Source organism: Tachysurus fulvidraco, chromosome 9 (genome assembly GCF_022655615.1).
Source record: "Tachysurus fulvidraco isolate hzauxx_2018 chromosome 9, HZAU_PFXX_2.0, whole genome shotgun sequence".
Taxonomy (NCBI): Eukaryota; Metazoa; Chordata; class Actinopteri; order Siluriformes; family Bagridae; genus Tachysurus; species Tachysurus fulvidraco.
In genome coordinates, this window is record NC_062526.1 from 10,517,496 (window position 1) to 10,536,014 (window position 18,519).

At 36.4% G+C, this 18,519-nt stretch overlaps 1 protein-coding gene across 12 annotated transcripts in view; it reads right to left on the bottom strand.

The window, feature by feature from the left end:
* Positions 1–18,519, bottom strand: part of kcnt1b (potassium sodium-activated channel subfamily T member 1b) — a 78,650-nt gene that overhangs the window by 7,099 nt on the left and 53,032 nt on the right. For 7 of the 12 annotated variants that reach the window (XM_027138260.2, XM_027138255.2, XM_027138254.2 and 4 more), the window contains 15 exons: positions 15,988–16,124; positions 12,196–12,259; positions 11,426–11,534; positions 11,178–11,286; positions 9,013–9,162; positions 8,391–8,626; positions 7,646–7,666; positions 6,682–6,895; positions 3,366–3,471; positions 2,853–3,025; positions 1,842–1,913; positions 1,617–1,751; positions 1,400–1,511; positions 873–974; positions 121–204 (listed from right to left, as the gene is read on the bottom strand). In XM_027138260.2, the coding sequence (XP_026994061.2) occupies positions 121–204; positions 873–974; positions 1,400–1,511; positions 1,617–1,751; positions 1,842–1,913; positions 2,853–3,025; positions 3,366–3,471; positions 6,682–6,895; positions 7,646–7,666; positions 8,391–8,626; positions 9,013–9,162; positions 11,178–11,286; positions 11,426–11,534; positions 12,196–12,259; positions 15,988–16,124 (1,824 nt within the window). The remainder of the gene's footprint in view (positions 1–120; positions 205–872; positions 975–1,399; positions 1,512–1,616; positions 1,752–1,841; positions 1,914–2,852; positions 3,026–3,365; positions 3,472–6,681; positions 6,896–7,645; positions 7,667–8,390; positions 8,627–9,012; positions 9,163–11,177; positions 11,287–11,425; positions 11,535–12,195; positions 12,260–15,987; positions 16,125–18,519) is intronic. The other 5 variants (XM_027138261.2, XM_027138258.2, XM_027138252.2 and 2 more) reach the window with 1 other exon arrangement.

An 18,519-nucleotide genomic window follows, 5' to 3' on the forward strand; every position in this document is an offset into this window, starting at 1 on the left:
TTTTATGACTTGTAATATTATGTGGCTTGTGTAACTTCCAATAAATTAATTGTTTGTGTGTGTGTGTGTGTGTGTGTGTGTGTGTGTGTGTGTGCGTGTGTATTCATGTGTGATACCTACCATACAGAGGTAGCCAGAGCCTGGGGTAGTGTCTAGCCCCAGCAGGAGTCTAGCAATAGGAATCATGTAGTCCTTAACAAAAGACTAGAAATAAAGAGGCAGGAGGAAGGGAACAATGCTCAGAAGCGGCACATGAACCACAGAAAATCAATATCTCACCTCTGTCCGAATGCCTGAGGACCATAAAACTCATTGAAACCTGAAATATGCTTGAAAATCAGTACTCTATGCCAAGACACATTCCAGTGTTAAAAGATCAACTCTCAAGAGGGATTATATGTACTTCTGTGAAGAGGGAGGGGCTTAAAATACATTGAACAGTAAAAAAAAATACTACATTTACATGTTCCTTGTTGAATGTCCCACATACTGTAAAATGGTTCACGAGGTCAATATTGTTTACTGTTTATTTACTTTGAGAGTGTGTGCACACCACTTTAATTCATTTCTAATCATCTTTACCATTAAAACGACTTATTAAAGTTAGGGCTCTTAAAAGGGTCTTAGGTTTATAATAATTGTGAGCATAAAACTAAAGGGCAAAAAAAATCATGTTCTACTGAGCTTTCACACATTCAAGAACAAAGCATTGTGTTTAAACAGAAAGGTGGGGGAAATAATTTCATGAGAAAATAATGCAATACATCTCTAATCTTGTGAGCATTTTTTTTTCTTTTAAAACTGAGGTGAGCCCCTGCCCACTGTGGTGTCAAACAGAGCCAAACTTAGATGTGTAGTGACAAACATCTCACCTGGTAGAGGAGTGTATCCAACATGCTAATGCTGAACACCCTGCCTGCAGCGAACGGAAGGCGGAACATGAACGCCAGATTAGATCCCTTATCTCTCTCTATCTGAAAAAACAGATCATAAAATGGAGAGTTATGTCACAGTTTAATCAGTTATGAATACACTTTTATATAATTAAACATGTATTGGTAAAATTAATACAATAGTGAATCCCGGTCCATTAATTTGATTGGTTGAGCAGAGCTCCAAGTGTGCATACTGTATATTCCCTAAAACAACAGTGGGATGTTTCATTGTATGCATCACTTCACCCTTCTGTCTTCACTACTTTTTATAATTATTATCTTTACTCTTCTACTTTATATATTACATAGTGAACCGGTATTAAGTGTTTGTTCAAATGATTTCACTTTGAGTACCAAGACAATGATTAGTCTTGGTTTGCAATTATTATTGATGCTTGAGTAAAATAAATGGTCTGACAAGAAGAGAAAATAATGTACTGTGTGTGTTGGCGAAGAGCTTTTACCTTCTCTAATTTGGAGAGGGCCAGGGAGTAGCAGTCTTTGGCTCGAAACTGCATAAACCTCATATTAGAGGGATGAGTTAGTTCAGTGATAATACTGAGACTTGGAAACAACCTTGAGAAAGAGAGAGCCAATACATTAAGTAGTGTGTTGACATCTAGACATACAGTAGATGCTGCTTATTTGTGCACTGATCTGTGATTAAAGAAAACCACTTGCCTAAACATGGTTTGAACATTGACAATAGTTTTAGCATCAGCCATGTAGTCCTCCTCTGCACTCATAGTGCTTTCTTTATCCACCACTACTAGGTTATCAGCGTAAATAATCCCACACTGCAGCAGATTATCTAAACTACAAAGAAAAACCAGCATATATTTTCTTTAAAGATTGGGGTTATTTCATTTTGAAGGATATGTGTGATTTCTATATGCAAGGACTTACTTGTCTATGGTGCCGGCCATAAAGTACACCATGGGGAAACAGCAGATGGCCTCCAAAAAATGATTATCTGGCCTAGAAGAGGAAAAAAAGAGCAGCTTGAAGAATATAATCCACCATCCTAGCTCTGTGAGTGCCAAGGTAGCACCTGGTCCTTGTGCATGAGACCTGAACATGTGACAGCATTTTGAACGTTGCTATGGAAATTCTGGGGATTGCAGGGAACACAAACTGTCATGCTCTAGAGACGACAGAATTTAATGAGCATCATATCATGTTGTGAAACGCTCCACTCTGCAGCAGCAACATGCTGCCAGATAACAATGTGAAAAAATACTGAATGGGAGCCATTACAGCAAATCCACTGAGGGTCCTGCATACCTCAATGCAAATCTAATTAAAACCATTCCTCACAGACATGCTGGCTTTTTTTCTTCAATTTCTCCCTTAGTTGTGCTCAAATGCCAATTTCCACTCAACCGCGATTTCTATTTACCACCTGGGAAGGATGAAGTGTCCTCTGAGAGACATGAAAGCAGACAGCTACATGTTTTCCAACTGCTGCTCCTGATGTGTGACAAGCCAAGATGAACACACAAGGTGTAAACGACGATCTGCTCTCTTCCACATGCAGTACATCAGCTCAAATATACCCACGACGGAGTGGTAACACTATGAGAGTATTCCAGTCTGTAATGGGATCTCTGAGAGTATCTGACATCTAAATGACTGGTGGAAAACTATATAATTTAAATAGTTAATTCATATTAATTATATTTCTATAATTCGTATTTCTATTAATTAACAGTAATTAGCTCTTGTGATCTGAACTCATTGAACTTCACAAGGGTACATTTTACATTTCTCAGTGTTTATATAATACAAACAATTAAGTACATTTATTATTTAATAAACAACACTAAAAACCAAAATGTCAAGAAATAGCAACCAAGTCTACGTCTGTAACAGATGTTCCTTTTTGCAGCCTTGTTTATAATGAAGAAGGTTGCTTACGGATTGTCTAGCAGTAGCACGATGGGGTTGAGCTCCTTCCTGGGTCGGTAATAAGCTCGCAGTGGAACGATGAAATTGTACAAGCCGTTTCCAGCCGTTTCAGCAGAGACTATGATCAGCTTGTTCTTGAAACCATATGCCTTGGCATCTTCAAAACTGTTATGGCGGCAACCCTGAGAGAAAGTGAGTGAGAATCTACAGACTGCATAATAACATGATTATTCCATTTCAACATTTAAGATTTAAACACTTTGATGATTTGAGCATTTTGTATTTATGTGATTTATTTGATCGCCTGTTCGAGCGTAATGCAATGAAAAGTTATATGCTTTACCCTTCTTCCGATCAAAGATCCACCATGAGACACAATCTATGTTCTTACGAAAAAGCCTAGGGAGATTCACTTGGTCAAGTTTATCGTAGAATTCCTAATTAAATTTACAAAATGCAGCTAAGCATTATTCCATTCAAACATTTAATCCCAGTGTGTGTTTTTTGACTCGCTCTGGAAACCTTATCTAATCGCAGACAGCAAAATGGAGCTTTCTCTTGTAGAAGGTGGCACAGTGTTGGTGAACTCCCGATGTATGGCGAGTTCGGAGGATATCCTTTTACATATCTGAAAAACAGAAAGTCAACTCAGTTAGTTCTGAAAAAAGCATATTCTGTCATTTATATGTACCGCTTTGTTAGGTTACAAACAAAACTAAACGCACCATGATGACAAACAACCTGTTAAAGAGTTAAAGTATTTTATAGCATATTAAATTTATTTAAAGTTATAGTATTTTAGTGCTGGGAACATGAATGATGATAATGTAAAAAAAACAACAAAAAACACTGTCTATTCAGTAAACAGTTCATATAGAACATTTTAACACACTGAACAGTTCATATATTCTATTTCTATAGTTGATCTTTTATTTATACTAGCTAGGGATTTTTCTTCATTACTAAGTTGGTATGGTCTACATCATGGCCTACACTGTGTCTTTATTGGGGCCTATTAAAGGCAAACAAGAAAATAAAGTTAAAATGAGACCCAGCTGCTTCATTAATTTGGCTTTTATAATTATCATTATAAAGCTTCACACTTAGTATTCGCATATGGCATAATGTTATGATTGTCATTTTCTTTAAATATAAATTCATGATATAATAATGCCACAAAGTGTGACGCAAACATGAAACACAGGTCAAAAAAACCTGAGAGAAACTTGCTCAGCCATTACAGACAACACAGTAAGAAAATACCAAGAGGATGAACTGAAACACTGACTAAACCCCAGACCTCATCACTAAACACCAGTGCCTGACCTCACCTGATGCTCTCATACCTGAATGAACACACATTCCCACAGACAAGCTCCAAAATTTAGTGGAAAATTTCCCTATTATAACAGTAAAGGTGGACTAAATCTGGAATGGGTTCAGGATACACTTATGTATATTATTTCATTGTTAATCTAATAGCATATTATTAATTATTTAGTAGCTACAGTCAAGGGCGTAAATTTCATTTAAGAGTAGGGGGGACAATAAATATAAAATTTCTCAAGAAAGTAAAACTATCATAAAAAAATAATCACAACAATAAAAACATGTAATTAAAAAAGGTTTAAAATTTTATTTAAAATTAATTAAGACACTTAAAAAGAAATTGATTATACAAAAAATACAGTGAGGTCAGTCCGGACGTAGCACGGTGCTCATTAGTAAATGCACAGTTAAACAATATGCTAATTGTGGCCGTTAATGTTAAGTTAACATTATGCCAAGTCGTCCCAAATAAAACAATGCATGGGAAACGGCTTTGGCGTGTTAGTTACAGTGCACTGTGTAACAAGCAAGTAAACAAGCTAATTTTAACTAGATAAGTAATATTTTAATCGCTAATATAGCAGATTCATGGAAAAAAACATCGGTAATCAGCATTTTTGCCGCAACTAAATTATGATTGAGTCTGCATCAACTACATTAAAGAGAATCGCTTTATTTAAAGTGAATAAAATCCCCTACTTAATGGAGTTTAATATTAATTGAGCCGCAGCCACACACCTGACTCGTGTGTGCAGAGTAGGTGAGATGATCTGGGAAAGCAGGCAGTGGGTCAAACCACTGTGAGGAAGGGGGAGGGGGAACTCAACTGTTTCTAAATGCTTTTTTTGCGGGTTTTTTTCTACTTAGACAATTATTTAGGTATGCATACATATATTTTTCATAATAGAGAGTGCGATATTTTTTTAAATAGGGGGGGGGGGGGGGATCCTCGGATGGAGGGTGGTGGGACATGTCCCCCCCGGGATTTACGCCCATGGCTACAGTGGATTACATAGGATTTGGGTAGGAGAGAGAAACGTGTATGCCTCTATGATTGTTGCCACTAGAGGGCACTACTAACACGTTAACCAGATGGTGAAGCTCATGAGTGTTTGTGTGTGAACACTGACCATGTTTGAGGTAAAACTACACTGTGTGCTGTACAGCATGACTGCAGCATGGACAGCTTCTATTATTCATTCTGCAGTGCTCAGTGCTTAAAGGAATGGTTCAGTAAAAAAAAAAAAGGAAAAAAAAAATCCATCAGCCAGGACGTGATGTCTGAATGTCTGATTTTTGCTTCTTTATATAGTTCTGGTAAAGAGTCAGTACATACAAATTGAAATAGTTTCAAATGCAGAATAAAACTGCATTGTGTTGAGAAATTATTCCACACGGCTACCACAATAATGGCATAATTACACAGAGAGGTTTTGTTCATTGTATATTACAGTCAAACTGTGTCCTAAATCATATAGGCAATTGTGTGACATTTGTGATTACCTCAGTCTGAGGCAGGTTCACAGTGTCTGAAAAATGTGAGTGATAAAAACTTAATTACTTGCTAAACTAATGATGTAAATTCTGAGTATATAATATTATATTTGAGGAAAAAAAGGATTTTTTTTTCAAAATAAGCTGAAACTTTAGAAGCTTACTGTATCTCTTATGACAATGTTAAAGTGATTTTAAATGATTTGGTGAGAGATGCATCTGGCTGTCGATGAGTTGCCTGATTCAGTTTTATACTGAAATTGATCCACTTCTGATTATACATTTTATTAATAATTATTGTAATTTGATTTAATTTTTATGAAGCTTGTGTGTATGTATGGCTATTTGTTAAACCCACATGAACTATTCTGCTTCCTGTCTTAGCCAGGAGGCTCTTGCAAAAGAGATTTTTTTTTTGCCTGGTAAAATTCAGGGTAAATAAAATAAAAAAGGAAAATAAAATTAGCAGAACGGATTCCACCGGTGTGGCGTAACATGAGCCGTAAATGCGCCTATGTCTGGAAGCCCCAAGAAATTCACACCTCAGTTAGGAAAACCTTTTCAGAGGAGAATTATAGCCAATATACTCCACTAAGCTGGAATTTAGCTTCTGTTTGTGAATAGTTAAATGCCAACTTGGTACATAGTGCTACATTTTCCAGAACCTCATCACTGCTCATTACCTTGAGAAAACCATCCTCTCAGTGAAGCTTAATGGGGGTAGTATCATGCTGAGAGTTTCTCGATGCTTTTATGAATAATATTCTCTTTACCCAGACCTCTGAATGTAACTGTTTTACACCAGAACTCATTTAAAAATGTCACAGCATCTGTGTGAATACTTTCCTATACTTTTTAACAATTTTGCAAATTGTATTGATTTTCTCACATATTTGACATTGATTTGTGACATATAATCGTAATTTCATTTATAGCTTTTAATAGTATCGAATGTGCAAATGTTCAATGGGGTTAATACCAATACAAAGCAATGAATGTAAACAGCATTACTCACTCTGGGGCAGGTACTCCTTCCTCATCTGATTGGTTGGTCTCGTCCTCAGAAGGATCACTCAGGAGGTCACAGGGCAGGATGGCAGTGGAGTCAGCCAGTTCAAGCACAGGGGCGATGCTCGGACGCCGGCTGCCTGCTCCGTTCTCTGTGGGAAGTGCTAGCTTGCTGCTGTCACCTGCGGGCTCAGGGTTCTGTAGGTCTATGGCCACAGTTCCTGTTGCGAGAGAGAGAGAGAGAGAGAGAGAGAGAGAGAGAGAGAGAGAGAGAGAGAGAGAGAGACTTAGAGAACAGGAAGAGTTGATTATGATTCTGGATGAGCTCTGTCCTACTACAGAGAGATGATGAGGTACACAAACAGGGAAACAGGCTACAAGCACTGAATGGTTCTGCTGCTTTAGGTGTGAGCTAGTGTTTTGCTGACAAATATGTAGATCACACCATGTCAATCGAGTGAAAATGATTCGAATCAATAGTCCTAAAATGAATTTGGCTGAACCAACAACAAAAAAAGGGTCTAAGCAGATGCATGAAACTGCATGGCTAGCTGTTTAAACATGCAAATAGAATAGCTGTCATGATCATCTATACATATAACTAACTGGATAGACGTTTTCTGGTGAAAGTCTGCTCATAGTGGATTGAACTACCTTCACCCAGAAAGCTGAATATGGTTGAAATGACTAGCAAAACAGTTAAAAAAAAGAAAAAGTACATATTTGCATAAATGTAAACATTTATACGGACATCGTAGAGCAGTGGCTTTCAATGTCCATCCTGAGAATCTGATAATTTGCACTTTCTTGTGTTTTCCCTCTTTCCCTTTTAATTTGTTTATACCAAGAGAGAACAACTACAGAAAAATGTGCAGTTCACTGGGTAAGCAGGACTGAGAACCACTGTCATAGTCCAATGTCTCATGATGTCGTCATCTCTAATGCTAAGGAAGCCGCATGCACGGACTTACCATATGAAGTAGACTGATCGACTTTACCAAGTCAAAGAAAAAGAAACAATAAAAGAAAATCATCAGCCACACCATCTAACCACTCATGCAAATCTCAAGCAAACACCAGAAAAAAAATTAAATAGCTATATATCTTTGCAATTAAGCTACAACTATTGACAACTCTCTCATGTGGGCTTTTAGATTTGTGCCTGCAGGGTCACAGGTGGTACGTCTGCAAAATTAACTGGTGTGACTGCAGACTCATCACCAAAATACAGCTTTGAATCATAGTTACATATACATGAGGAGTTTCCACTCAATCTGTTCATCTGTTACAAACACATTCCTCTAATGATCCTAATGAGCTATGAAGCAAGTGTCAGGGTAGAAATATGGTACGATACAGATGGATAACCAGAACATGCCAGGTTGAGCACAGATACACACGTCTGTCACAGTGACAACAGCAAATGTGGTCATTTGAAATCCCCAACAAAAACTGCCTAGCTTGATAACATTAAGTTTTGTGTTCTAGCCTGAGTTTATGCCTGGTGAAGTGATAGAGTTGCCTATAATCTATTAGACCTCACACACTGTAATTACTGTTACTTATATGTATAGATAATCACTGCACCTGTTCCTGAAGAGACTAAAATCACTGCAGGTCCCTCCCCATTGCCGGCCTGATCATGGTACACTCCAATAGAGGAGACATAATTTGACTGGGTGTGCTTATTTGCATGCCACAGGGCACTGCACTCACCCATGCTGGCTATGATGCTCTGCACGGGGAGGCGAGAGGGGGCGTCGTACAGACCAGGGACTGGCAGGCCCTTGCTGTGCTTCTCTTCCTGTTTAAAGATGAAGGCGGAGTTCTCCTCCTTGGTGATGTTGATGTAGTAGCAGGTGTCTGTGGCAGCCATGATGTGGCGAGGACCAGGGTTGAGCAGGATGCTTTTATTCTCTTCTCTCTTTACACCAATTAGGCAAACTCCATATCTGACACACACACACACACACACACACACACACACACACACACACACACACACACACACACACACACACACACACACACACACACACACACACACAAAACTGAAACTTTATAGTTCTGTATATGTAGCTGGAAACAAGTTTACATCATTTCAGTTCCCACAATGCACTTATGCTTTGATTTATGATCACTTACGGAACACACAATTGAGTTTCAAATTTATTACATCTCTAGCAACCATGCAAACGTCTTCCAATTTTGTCCTACAGCACATGCATCATTAACTAACTCAAGAAGAATTTTTTAAATTACTAAGCATCTTGCATTAATGCAAAGTCACACATTTTTAATAGATCTAACTGATACTCAGCAATCCACATCCACTCACTTTTTATGCGCGTGGAATGAGGCATAAGTAAAACTTTTCCCATCATACTCTCCGAAAAATTTGCTGTCCATAAGGCGGATGTGGTAAACTTCATTGCCTGAGCAGCGTCCGTATGTTCTCTGCCACTGTTCTGGAGACATTTGTCCCTCCCTATTACAGCAACACCACAACACATCACATTGAAAAAACATCACACACATAAAAATCCAACCCTATTTGTTCTCCATTTAATCTGAGATAAAATGTTCAATATGCTACAGCTGCTAATATTAAATACTCATGCTCTACATACATTGATTTCTTTACAATTACATATGTATCAATGTACTGTACCAAATGGATTTGGAGAAATCATTTAGTTTATCCTGCAACATTTATTCCTGTAGCTGAATCCTGAATTGCGCTCTATTGCTCTGCTGTGTCGAACATATCAGTTCTAATTCAATTCAAGTACAGAATAAAATGCAAGGATTGTTATCATTGGAAAATAATTAACCTCTTGTAATAATAATTTCCTGTTGTTCCTGTAAAGAATGTACTTTTTGTACATTTAATATTATGAGATTGTTTTATCAGTTATGTTAGCAGCTAAAAAAGTAGTTTCCTCACCAGTCTCTCATAGTTGTACTTAATGAGAGAAAATGTAAAACTTGTCAAAACCACCTCGAAACCAAATTCTGTATCTGGACACTCCTTTCACACACTAAACATTAAGCAAAAAAGCTTCACCATATTGACAGTTAAAAGCAGGGTAACAGGGTAAACTAGAAACTAGCTGCTAATAAGAGGATGTTATGGATATTGCTAACATTTATTTTTAACATCAATCTCACTGTTCATAAATAAATAAACACATCAACTCATTTTTCTGTTCAATTGTTTTATGATGAATAGTTTAAATCTCATAAGCAGCTTCAGCAGGCGCTCAGAAATAGAAATCTGACCATGTGTGAGAAGTATACTCAAGCCATGCTAGCTTTTTCAGCTGTTACTAGCTAGCTACTTTTATTTGCAGTAGTTATAATAAGTGACTACTTTTACATTCAGTTAGTCATTACTCAGTGATCAAATGTGCATGTTTTAGGGGTGAGAGTTTTCTTTTTTTACCTAGCCATTTAAGTCTGATTATTGGGTTTAAAAATTAAAATTTATTGTAGCAATTATATACAATGTTTTGCTTTAAAAAAGATTGAGTTGTTCTGTCTGTTCTTTACAATATCAATAGTGTTACTGGGGAGAGGTGGGGATTATTTACCCAGCAAGTAGCTCATTTCTCATTGCCCTGCTTAGCAGAAGCTAAACACAGTGTCAGGTTACTACTTTACACACTGTAAGCCAACAGTGTCTGACTTACTGTATTTTATACACATTTGTGCTAATAAAATAATTATTTTGTTTAAACTGATTCAAAATGTCTGATTTCCAGTGTACTGTTACTGGTAAAAGGGTTAAGTAACTACTTTTACTTGTTTTTTTCCTAGTGGTGGGAAGCAGGCAGCATTATAGCAATTAATTATGCTAACTTATCCACACACGTAATTGTTAGCTATATTCTTGGTAAATGGCTGGCTCAGGAACTTAGTAATCAGTCCATCTCATCCCCACAGATGATCAATGATCTATTAATGGAGAAGTTCCATTCACCCTGAACTGCCCATATAACTGCTTGTTCGGGTGCCAGAGAGGAAAATGTATTATCAGGACAAGAATCGTTATGCTTCATCATAAGTTTTAATTGAATCTAATGAGTTTGTTGGAGGCCATTATTTATCAGGCAGTTCTTTTAATGGTATGGATGCAATCTATATATAATCAGCTCTGGAATATAGGAGACAGTTCACAGCACTTTGTTCTGTGCTACTGCATACAAAGCAAAATCCCCAGAGTGCTATTATTGCTCACAGTAGACACGTGTTCAGCTGGACTCAAACAAATGAAAGTGTAGGTGTTAATTCAAGTGCAGCCGAGTGGACTGAGTGGACAGCATAGGAAGCTTTCCTCACTAATGGCTTTTTTTTAATGACATTAGTTCACAGAAAACCCCATTCATCTTCAATTATGAGGTGCAATGAAGGTGTTTTTATCTTTTAATTAAAATAGCTGGAGTTTGAAGAGAAAAAGAATGCTTGACTTGAAGAGATTCAAACTGCTACAGATCTACTCACTGTCCACGTGAAGTGTGGACAAGGAGTGTAACCAGTGTGGACGTGGCTGGACACACGCAGTTCAGAGCCAGCATGGCATACTTGAACTCTTCTTCACACACCACATGATCTAATACATAAACCACACACACAAAACACATATCAGCCATGATATTCAGCACCTTGCTATTGATAAATAACTCTGTAAATGTTTTTTCATAGTAATACATTTATAAATTACTACATGTTTGGAAGCTAGAAAAACTCACCAGCAAACTTCACATGGAATTTATTCTCAGGTTTAAGGATCTGTACATATAGAGGACAGTTTGGGGCAAAGTCCTTCACTGCCCAGGCTCGTAGGATAGTCTGATGGTCCTAAATGTAAAAAAAAGAAGAAAAAAAAAAAGAAAAAAGAAAAACAATCTTCACCAATATATCTTGCATTTCTATAAAAAAGTAACAGAAATAATTTAGTATCCCTGGGCTTTGAATGAGGTTTGGGTTGAGCTATATATAGCTTTAAATATAAAAAAAGAAATAAAAGAAAAAAAATATATAAATATCAACTATCATACAGTGACACTTTGAAATTTATGGAAGACTAATCGATGAGAGCTATATTCACCGGGTTCATAAGGAATTGTAACAAATTAGAGTCTCTTACTGCTAGGCTTATAGTATAATACGTTGTTACAAATAAGCTAATATGGGAAATGTAACAAATATTCAGATTAATTAAGTTAAATAATTAAATTAAATTATAAATATTACAAAAATAAATCAAAAACAATACTGAAACTGTACCAAGAAACAGGAATCCTCACTATCAGGACTCATCACAGTTCCCATCCCCAGTCATGTCAGCAGTTATCAGTTATTCATATTCATTAGTAATTAGTCATACTGTAGGAGTGCGTGTGTGTGTGTGTGTGTGTGTGTGTGTGTGTGTGTGTGTGTTTGTGTGTGTGTGTGTGTGTGTGTGTGTGTGTGTGTGTGTGGTAATGATGTGTGTGGTAATGAAGAGAAGTGTTATTACAGCTGCAGTACGGTCCACTTCATTTCTGCTGCTGAGAATAAAGCAGGCTTCTGCATCATCCATCCTACAGAAACACACGACAAGCATTATCACTCCCACTATAATCTACATACACATGTAAAGTATCATGGATTCAAGAAAACAATATTAAAGTAGGGAGTCCTCTTATAAATATATTACATGGTCCTTTCCCATTCCATTCTTTATTAGTCTGCCAATGGTTTGACATGTACTTATTATACTTTCGCGCACACACAATTACACTCAACACAGTCAGGGTCAATTATCCCTTGATATTTACATCTAATGTTGTGTTATGTTTTTATGTTAAACACTTGTTCTCTTGCTACCCTCTTTTTTCACTCACTTCACAAATATTCAGGTGGTCATTTTACAGGGAAACATCAGCCCAGCAGTCTCTGCCTTGTCAGAAAACGTAAAGGAACAGCTTGATCTCTTACTATTAGTGCTGAAACTCTAAATTGCTGACACTGGAGACTGAGAATCTCACAGATAACAAGCGCATGATTTTAAATCCACTTATGTCGTGTATCGTCCATATTAGACTGCGATTTGCCTTGTAGTTAGAGATATTGTCTTAGCTGTGCTGTAGAAAACAACCAAACAAAATGGAGAATTCAATAGCACTGCACTGTAAAAAGAAAAACTCTAAATACATGATGGTTTGTCTCGTAACATCTATTTTCTGTTAGATTCATTGTTGTTGAAACATTTCAGATTTTCAACAGAGAAAAATCTGTGAAAATTAAAGCAATTGTGAATTTTTTCATTTATAAAAACTGTATGTTGATTGAAAAGCATGCATTTCACACCGATTTTATCTTTTGAGGGCTGAAATGAGTCGGCGTGACACGGCTGTACACTCTGCCGCATCCTATTTACTTCAGTAGCTGTCAGAATGAGGGGCATTACAAAGATTCATTATGATTGAAAAGTATTGAGACAACCAACAGCAACCTCATTCTCACTTCCCCAATACGGACAGTCCATGTGGATTTGTTAGCAGTCCAACTGTGGTCTATTGATCTCACCGAGCAAAGGTTCCTTACTTTGTGAAAAACAAACAATGTGCATGTCAATGGGAATTCTTCATGCTCAAAGGAAATAGCTTTTGGGGCTTTGGGGAAAGAATACATCAATTACACTGACAGAAACAAAACTGCTTCATAGATTCAGTGTAAAATGCAAAGTAATTTCAATCTCTCTGAGTATTTCTACTTGTTTTTTTCTCCCTTTGGCTCGAATCATATGTTCTTTAAGTTCCTTAATAAACATTGCAAATAAATCCAGGGAGATTAAATCCAATCCAATTTAATCAAATATATCTAGCATTTCTTAATAAGTAAACCACATATATGAGGATTAAACCTACTTAGACATTTTTACTAATTTCAATATTTCAGTTTTCTTATTCTATTTCAAATAACACACAAACAAACAAACTAATTTACTAATCATATGTTTGGTTTAATTTCATATTATATGAATATCATATTATAGGAATGCACGTTCAGACAGCACTGCTCGACTGTTCCCACCATCTCTCGGGGTAAGGGGTAGGTATACAGCAAGACTCCTTTCTGTTCTGGCACTGAGGTGGTGGACTGAACTTCCTTAAGATATCCGAACAGCTGAGTCACTGGCCATCTTCATCTTTTCCTGTTTGTATTATGAATAATTAAAAAACTCGAACACGAACAGTGATTAGTTAGGTTGATGATACCCTAAGTCTGTAACCTAGTGAACCCAGGGTTGATGTATTCATTGATACACATTTGTAAGTCACTCTGGATAAGTATCTGAAATAGTGTAAATGTAGAAATATTTGAATTATTATTATATAATATTACTATATTATTATAATTCACATTTGTCTATATTCAAGATTTGTTCCAATTGCTAAGATATCATTTTCCGCAGTGCAGTTCATAAAAAAATATTGTAGAAGAGCTTCAAAAATTGCCATAGTTCATACTAGAGGTATTGTAAACATTAACCAGTGTAAATGTCACATCAAAAGCTTTTTTCAATCACATGCATTTAGGCAAATCATTAGGTCCTAGTTCAGTGAGTTCAGAAAGGGGAGAAGCTTCAACGACTTTTTTATTTTATTTGCATATCTCTCAAGTCTTAAGGTTTGCCCGATCTTCCCATGAGACTCGTGTTTTTTTTTTTGTTTTCTTTGTTTTGCCGTGCCGATGCATTTCAGAGCTCTGAATGCAAATCTACCATTTTTTTTTATTCAAAGCATACCTATCTAACTTCACCTTGTGTAACTGGCAAATTCCCTCTCCGGCTGTTGAGTTAAAGCTCATTTTGGGCACAGACTAAACCTGGATCTTAGTGATCTGAACAGACCAAAAATACAACAAAGGAATTTGCATAGAGAATCATAACAAAATGCAACTTGTAAAGTGTATGGATGTGATTTAAAGACTGAACCATCAGGAGTGTTGAACATTAAAATAAAGGTTGGTAGAAGAGTATGGAAACTGACACACTTTGAAATGTAGTTTTAACAGTGGAGGAAAGTGGTACAAGTTTGTGATAACTGGAAGCCATCTACGCTGTTGTACAATACAGTGCACAGGTTGACAGATATGCATTTTAACAGATGGCATGACTTGTTTTTAGTCATGACTTATAAATAAATGGTGTATGTATAAATAATATAGTTATTAAAGGTTAAGCACCAAATGGTTAATATGCTTTTCAGCATATACTGTAAGCTGCCTATGGGGGATTTAAGCATGGAAATCTAAGCAGCCAATCTTTTAAAAACCTAGGTGTTTATCTTGGATGCACTAGATAAACGTCTGGCGTTAGAGACTAGACAAGGAGTGAAAAGAGAGCAATAGCTTATTGGTGTCACCTTCCAGACAGATTTAGTGTACACTGTATTTTATTCACTATATAAAAATCCACTATATTTTGTGGACACTTAATCTTAACAATTGATTGTTATTTACACAATGACACTAATTATATACATACTATATGGCCAAAGGTAAGTGTTCACTCCTGACCATTATACCGTATATGGTTCTTCCTCAAAGATTGAGGCACACAACTGTATACAACGTGGTTGTGACGTAAAGCCCATAGAAACATGGATTGGTTTGTAAGAACTCATTCACTACCATGAATAATAGTTCTTGCTAGACTGTAATTCTTATAAATAAACAAGAACTCTAAATGTATAAGTATACTAGATGCTAGCATTTCCAAAATTTCAGGACACAGCTCAAATCATCCATTTGTAGATACCTTTCACACACAAACTTTCATTTTCCAAACAGTCAAATAGGCACTCAGATGAGAGTCATGTGTCAAGAGTTTACATAAACCTTACTGAAAGTAACGACTGACTCTACTGACTCAGGATGTTAATACTGAAGAAATCTGCAGCACCTAAAATAGAGTTTCTTTTAATGCTTCTTAAGCCTGTCAACCATTCCTGTTCACCTGCATTTCAAAATCTACTGTATATGCAAAATCTGAAGCTTAGAGCTGGGCATGTTAAGCAACCTCAAAAACAATATATCATCAAAATGTACAGAAGAAGCTTTGATTGACATCTACATCAAACAAACAAACAAACAAATAAACAAATAAATAAATAAATAAATAACAGAAAATTGGACAAAATGGGCTTATTTTATATACGATATTTCCGTATATTGCACTTATTATGTTTCAGACCAAAAAATATGCGATATGGAAAATGTGCAAACTTTAGAATTTGCAGTTTCATATGGAAGTGAGTCTCACTTGGCTCTCATGAGGTCCTGGTCTTTTAGTGCAGAGCCCTGCAGGTAGATGACTCTCTGAGACCACAGAGGAATCTGCAGCACTCGACGTACTTGGATGTCCATCTCTGTGGGGCAGAGGATGACCACATAATAATCCTGTAAAAAAAAAAAACAAGAAAAAAAACAAATGCTAGTTCAGGTACTTCTAGATAGAAAAGTCACCAGTGATAAGAATACAGAGCGTTTACAGTACATCTATTATTTTGTCATTCGCATAGAAACTGCTGATAATCCGAAACTTTAGGCACACACCTTAAAACTCATTGATTATAAAAATTCATCTGATTGAAACAATGGAAGATTAAATAGTAAAATAATCACTGTTTGAACTGACCCTTTTATCACAGAAATCCACGTATTGTTGTGAAAAGGCTGAACAGCCAGAAAAGGCTGAATTCAGAGTTTACAAACAATGAGTGTGAGAACTTCATAAGGAAATTGTGGACAACGCTGAGCACCAGCTCTCTGTTTCTGATCTGACTGAGGGGACAGGATCGGGCAGAGAGACCAAAAGTACTATATTTTATGCCGAAAATATAATATATATATATATATATCTATCTGTATTAATATAATATATTATATTATATATAATATATATAACTATATCAGTCATTAATTTCTTTACTCTTTACTTATCTACTCTGTGTATTTGTGGCCTAAATTTTAGATAGTGTATTCTTTAAATGAGGGCACACTTTCTTTACAGGAGAACAAATTTAATTTAATTAAGGAATTACCATTACTTTATTAACTGAACAATTCGAATTAGTGAACAAAACCCATCCATCCATTTTCTGTGATGCTTATCGTGCTTGCTTGCTAGTATTATGAACAGCAGCTATGCTAATTCCTCTTCACTGCTTCTCTTTTTCTATCAATCTTGAGGCATCCAGAGATTGCACCAGCTCCAGTTGGACTCTGCTTCATAAAGTATTCAAACATTCTAAGTATTCAGTGTCAAAGATTTTGGACCTTCATTGAGATGAGGCCAACCTTATGAGGATCCTGAGGCATCCAGAGATCTACAAGCTCCATTTGGACTCTGCTTCATAAACTATTCACACATTCTAACAGGAGATGCCAACTACATGTGGTCTATTAGGACAACAACCTCCTAAACAATACAATATAATCACCCCCTCCTCAATCACCCACATGAGGATGAGGTTCCCTTTTGAGTCTGGTTCCTCTCAAGGTTTCTTCCACTTCCATCTAAGGACGTTTTTCCTCACCACAGTCACCTCAGGCTTGCTCATTGGGGATACATACACATTTAACATATATGTCTAATATTAATTTTTGTATTAAATTAATTTTTGTATAATATTAATTTTTTTGTATTGTTTCTTATGTTCTGTAATGCTGCTTTGAGACAATGTCCATTGTTAAAAGGGTTGTATAGTACTCAGGGGACAGTTATCACAGGACATAATCACACACAATCACTACAGACAATTTAAATACACAAAATCAGCCTACGGCACATGTCTTTGGATTGGGGGAAAACTGGAAGCACTGGGAGAACATTCAGGCAGTAATATAACCCACCAACCGTAGAGGTGTGAGGCAAACATGCTTACATCTAGGCCATTCTTCTCACACAACCATAACATTTAGAAAATGTTCTGATAACCTAATAGTGTTAACTGGGATGGTGGCAAACAACTTTTTCCTCTCCTTCTGTCTAAATATAAACATGTGTTATATGCTGTGCTGAGATGCAGAAAACTTGCTATAAATTTGTTTGTATTAACAAATAGTTAACAAAATTGTCAGTGGTGTGGTACCATAAAGGACAAGTCTCTGAACTTCTGTTATATTACTTTTAATACATTTTCAGTATTATTATTGTAAAGGCACGTCCATGGCCTTAAGGGTCTAATAATGTGCCTTTTCTGAGCTTAAAAATAAAAGAATAAAAGAGAATAAAAACCCCACCATATGACATGCAACTGTTTTCTTTTGAAATCAAAACCCCCATTCTTCTCACTCTTATTATGGTAATGCTGACCGTAAATTCAATTCATTCCAATTTATTTATTTGCATAGCGCTTTTAACAATTCACATTGTCTCAAAGCAGCTTTACATGAGTATAGAAACAGAATAAAAAATTGTAATGTCTATGTTTAAAATTACGTTACTATATATCGCTAACAGTTGAGAGGCGAAGATAGCAATGAAAAACAGATGATATGAGGAAGACACCTTGAGATGAACCAAACTCAGAAAGGAACCCGTCCTAATTTGAGTGACACTGGACAGTAAATAATGTTAATGTAATGTTCTTTCTACAACAAATTGTAGATGGGTTGAATTAAGTTAATGCTGTTCTGCGTGTCCACATACATGACCATGAATTTTGCCAAGTGTAGGATGCACCTAAAAAGTTCATTCAAATGTGCAAACAGAATTACAGTTGTACAAAATATACAGTTCAATTCACTTCACAAAAGTGGGCCTTTGATAAGATGTTAAATGCAAAACTGT